Genomic DNA, 5,175 nt, shown 5'->3' with positions numbered 1-5,175 from the left:
AACTCTTTCAGTACCTGTTTCCCCCCAGTTACGAGGTTTCATCCTGCGAGTTTATTGACAATGAAACCGCATGTGTCTTGGAAGCACGCAAAAGACCGGTACTCTGTCTCTGGCAATACCAACGTCTTCATAGCCTGTTTCACCACCGCTTATGCCCGCTTAGAACTATACAGCCTCCTAGACAGATTGCAAGAGCGTTGCCTATACCATGACACTGACTCAGTGATATTTGTGAAAAGGGAGGGTGACTGGAATTCCCCTCTGGGGGATTATTTAGGGGACCTCACGAGCGAGATCCCGCCAGATCAACACATCACTGAGTTTGTGTCGGCAGGCCCGAAAACATATGGGTATAAGCTGTTGGGAGGAAAGGCCTGTATGAAAGTCAAATGTATTACCCTGAACGTAGCCTACTCTGAGAAGATCAACTTTGACAGTTTGAAAGATCTAGCCCTGGACTATTGCACGGGCCTGTGAAAAAACACCTCAAAAAAGATAGAGGTGCAGCAGCTCTCTATCGTAAGGAAAAAAATCAGTGGCAAATAGAGACAAAAACCCTTAAGAAAACACAGAAAGTCATTTACGACAAGAGGGTCCTAGGAGAAGGGTTTAAAACCCTGCCCTACGGCTTTTAAAAATGGATACGAGGTGGAAACACCCCTTTTCTGCAATTCTTGGGGGGGCCTAGTAACTGCAGGGAAAGTTACTTTATAAAAAAAAAATGTGTTGGATAATGCCAAACAAACACTGTCTGTTCTGCCTAAGAATATTGTGTGGTGTTACAGTTGTTGGCAACCTGTGTATAAAGAACTGCTCTGTAAATATTCCTTTATCAGTTTTGTGGAGGGGCTGCCTGATGCTTTTGACGATGACCGTTTGTTTCCTACCCATAAAGTAAATATGATTATCATAGACGATCTGATGAACTCCACTTGTGAAAGCGATGAAATCGAGTAAGCCTTTACCAAGTATGTGCACCACAGAAACCTAAGCATTATGTATATAGTTCAAAACGTATTTTGTTAGGGGAGAAAAGAGTCACACGATTAACCTAAACACAAAGTACATGATTCTGTTCAAAAACCCCAGGGATAAATTACAAATTGCTAAACTCGCTCAGCAAATGTACCCTAGCAAAGCTCAATTATTTCTAGAAGCTTTGGAGGATGCTACCAAAAGACCTTATGGCTACCTGGTGGTGGATTTAAATGCTCCACACCAGAAGCTTGTAGACTAAGAACTGGTCTTTCTTTTTCCTGCAGACTCACCGGCGGTTTATACTTTGAAAAGAACAACAGCCGGGTATAAAAAGAGATGAATTATTGGCAGGCCCCTTTTTATCAGCCCGGGTTGCTGACCAAAAACATGTCTAGCTGCGTGAAGAGAAACCTGGTCCTTTTTAAAATTACTTAGCAAATCGTCCCTGCAGCAAAGGAGGGCTATACTGTGCTCGGCCTCTGACAATCTAGTAGCAGCCATCTCAGAAATAGTGCCCAATACCTTAAAGGGAAACGTACCTTTGACACAAAGTCAAGTGCGTGTGCTGAAAAAGAGACACACGCTTATAAAAACCCTTTTGTAATAAAAGGGTTTCACTTAAAAGAAAGAAGCATCTGGTGAAGCAGTCTGGGGGGTTTGTTTGACCCCTGATAAGTTTTGCTATCCCTCTGATAACGGGGCTTTTGACTAATCAATAATGGAGTATGCAGAAAAAATGTACCTGGTGCCCAGCCGCCAATTGGAGCGATTAAGGGCTCCCCCTCCGGCAGAGGAAAATATCAGAACAACCGCAACTCGCTTACTGGATGCTGAAATGAAGTCTGTTCTTCAAAGAACTGACTTACCCGAATACGAAAAGGCTGAACTTTACAGCGCCGCCCTTCAAAGGTAACTAACGTACGTGAAGCAGAGCGATGCAGATAAAGGGAAAATAAGTCTGTTTCTACCGGAACAGGAACAGAGTGTGACTGCCAAACCCTCAGAAATGCCAAAGACCTCAGACTCTGTTTCTCAGGAGGTGCTGGATAATGTGAATAAGTGTTATAAGAAAAATGCATTAGTATTGCTAAATAAGCTGGGCCAGGATAAAAATATCTTTTCATGGAATGATAAAGGGGCTCTTGTGTACAAAGGCTCTGTGGTTAATGGATCTAACATAACTTAGTCAGGGCCGTCACCCAGACGCGCTCTGTTCCTAGCAGACATGTACCTAAAGGATGGGATGTGTTTATGAATGCCATGGCGGAACTGAACTTACCATCTTCCGTCATGGGCAATGCGGCCAACAGAGATCTTTTGGAACGCCTAAAGGCCTCGACCGCCGACACCAGGGTGGATCGAGAAACCGTGACCCCTTTTTTTGTGGTCTAAAAAACGAAAATTGGCTAAAAGAGCTGAATGGCTCAGTGTGTAATGTCTTTCACATTCTAAAATTTTTAAAATTGGTAATGTTTTGCTTTAAATAACACATTTCTATATTTTTTTTCTGAATTGGTCATTGTTTAAAAAAAACAAAAACCCACCAAACATCAGTTGTCTTTAAACCTCTCACCTGGGGTGCTTTATTAGGTAACATGGCTATGAAAATCATTGCAAGATACACGTCTGGTCTTGATGAAACATGTTTTGAGCAAGGTTAGGCATGCCCAAGAGTTTAAATTTATTTTTTACAAAATTCATCACCGTCTGCTCATTTTGCACTAAGTCATTAGAATACAATTTTAAAATCCAATCAAAAGATAAACCCTTGCTACAATGATGTAAGAAAACACTCAGTGATAGCCACAGGCGATGGAGCTGGGGTCTTGTAATTGTCTATTGTGAAACACAATATCTGTAGCATTTTTGTTTAAAAATTTCATAATGCTTTTTGGAAACAACACTGTTTGGGGGGTGCCTGTATGCGTCAAAAAACTCTCTATGGTTACGCTCTGCCAGATATAAGGTGAGCCAGTGTTCACCCTGTTGGTTATGTGGATGCGTGTTGACCACCAAACCTAGGGGTCTCTGAGACAGCTTGCCGCCAGGGAGCCAATCGCAAGGGAACACATTTAAGAAATTCTTTTTCATGTAAGGGTCCATTGATAAGACATGTGAGAGCTGCACGGTGTCCATGTTCACATGTACTCAAACAGAACATTTCTCCTCTGATTTATCTCTATGATGTTGTCAAAAACCCCATACATGATCATATTGACGGTGACCGTTAAAGCCTTCCCAAAGCTATTTCTGCTCGAGGTTCCTGGTTTTAATCGGGGAATAGAGATCGATGCATTTCTGGTCGGGAGCCAGGTCAAAGGCAAACCAGGAGTAACTCTGTGCAAACTCCTCATGGTCGATTAACAGAGAACGATCTTTCATGTGTTTACCAGCTGTCTGTACTAGATTCATGTATTCTCTCACACAACACCCTGCCTTGAAGTCTGGTTGCAGAGGCTTGGTTGGTATCTGTTCACCATCCACATACAAGGCCACAAAATGAATATCGCAATGTGTAAAATGGAAGGGATTTTTAGCGTAACTTCTGCTAAAGGCATCATTATCCACAAACCCTGGGACAAGCATTTTGGGTAACTGTCCCAAAAACAAGTTCTCCTGGTTACTGACCCTGCTGCCTGCAGGGATGCTAAACACTTTCATTCCCACATGGCCCACGGGGTATTTAGCATTAGTGGTAAGCAGGGCCTCTGTGTGCCCCGGACGAATGCTCGGGGCCACCCGTACTTTCTTCACAAAAAGGGACGCTGATACAATGTGCAGTTTAAAGCCTTCGGCTGCACTGCCCAGTAAACAGAAGGCATCTTTAGTGCGTGTCAGTTTAATTTTCACATCCAGTCTGTTCAACAAAAGTTTTTCTTGAAAAAACAGGTCACTGTGTAGATGACCCAGCAGATCTACCATCCTGCTCTGGGCCATCAGGTTTGCACACCCCACAAACCCTAGATTCCCACCATCCAACTCCATTTCTTCGTGTTGTCCAGCAGTGTCTTTGTAAAACAGGCCATTGGAAAATTGCGTGGCGAGGGTGTCGTTGCTGTAATTGAGCACCGATTCTATAAAGGTCCTGTAAGGGTAACAGTTGTTGCTTTGGCTTGCAAGGTGGTCTCCCAGTGTGACATCCAGCTGACTGAAAATAGAGGCCACGGGGTAATTCACCAGGCCCACCTCGGCGTCCACGGTGAGTTCAGTTCCATTTCCTTCTACAATCTTGCAACACAGGTACAGCAGCGTGTTGTTTAAATCCATATAATCTATGCCATTCCCTGCTATAAAAAAATCAATGGGGGCAGACTCCATAACGGCTGATAGAGGCGGCACCTCGATGTAGATGCTTTTCTCAATGCTGGTCTACGTAGGGGCTATTTGAAACAAGTCTAGTTCGGATTTGGTGCACTCTTCAGACCCCCAGTGAACAAAAGCCATGTTGATCAAAATATATCTCTTTTTTACCAGGTGGAGAGCATCTCCTCTTTCGCCCAGGCTTCCTCTTGGACTTTCGCTTATGGCCAGCTCTGCACATCAAAGCCCTTCTTTTAAAGGGCTTCGGGGGGACCTGTGCGTCGCGGATATGACGCATTTCTCTTTCTCTTCCTCCTTTTTAATGTACATCAGCCCTGATCCTTCCTGTGAAGCTGTTTTCCCCACCTTCTCCAGAACAGCGCGGGAGACATGGGGTTTAATAATCTCTAGCCCCCTCCTCAAAAAGCGGTATGGCTTTTCGAAAGAGGCTACGGAATATTCCACCCATGCCAGCCCCATACATCATGGGGGCCTCATGATATCCAGGAAGGGCATATCCCGACTGAGCTTTGTAATAGTTCCTGTAGATGGTGGGGTCGCTGTAATTTTTTAGGATCACCATAATAGTGTTTTGCTTTTTAGAAAACTCGCTCTCTCCGGGACGCAGGTGCAGCTTGATGATTACCTTGCCAAAGCGAAATGAGACACGTCTTTTCTGATCTGTCTTTATTTCAATGATGATGGTGTCGATGTGGTGTTTACTGACAGGGACATAATGAGGTTTATGGTAGGTGATGGTGACAAACTCGTTGTTCCTTCCTCGGGCGGGGACACAGCGTAACAGGGGAACACAAAAGTCCCCCACAAACTGGTGTTCTATGATATTCGTGTGCAGATACAAGGAACTGAAATGCCCTGTGATGTCTGCCGAGAAGG

At 44.1% G+C, this 5,175-nt stretch overlaps 1 protein-coding gene across 1 annotated transcript; it reads right to left on the bottom strand.

The window, feature by feature from the left end:
- Positions 1-3,222: 3,222 nt before the first annotated feature.
- LOC114018509 (uncharacterized protein F54H12.2-like) lies at positions 3,223-4,245 on the bottom strand. Its single transcript, XM_027818269.2, has one exon. It carries the CDS (start codon positions 4,243-4,245, stop codon positions 3,223-3,225), a length of 1,023 nt encoding a protein of 340 aa, XP_027674070.2.
- Between the last annotated feature and the right edge of the window lie 930 nt (positions 4,246-5,175).

This window comes from Chelonia mydas, chromosome 2 (assembly GCF_015237465.2).
Source record: "Chelonia mydas isolate rCheMyd1 chromosome 2, rCheMyd1.pri.v2, whole genome shotgun sequence".
Lineage (NCBI taxonomy): Eukaryota > Metazoa > Chordata > Testudines > Cheloniidae > Chelonia > Chelonia mydas.
This window is presented reverse-complemented; position numbering and strand designations above follow the sequence as displayed.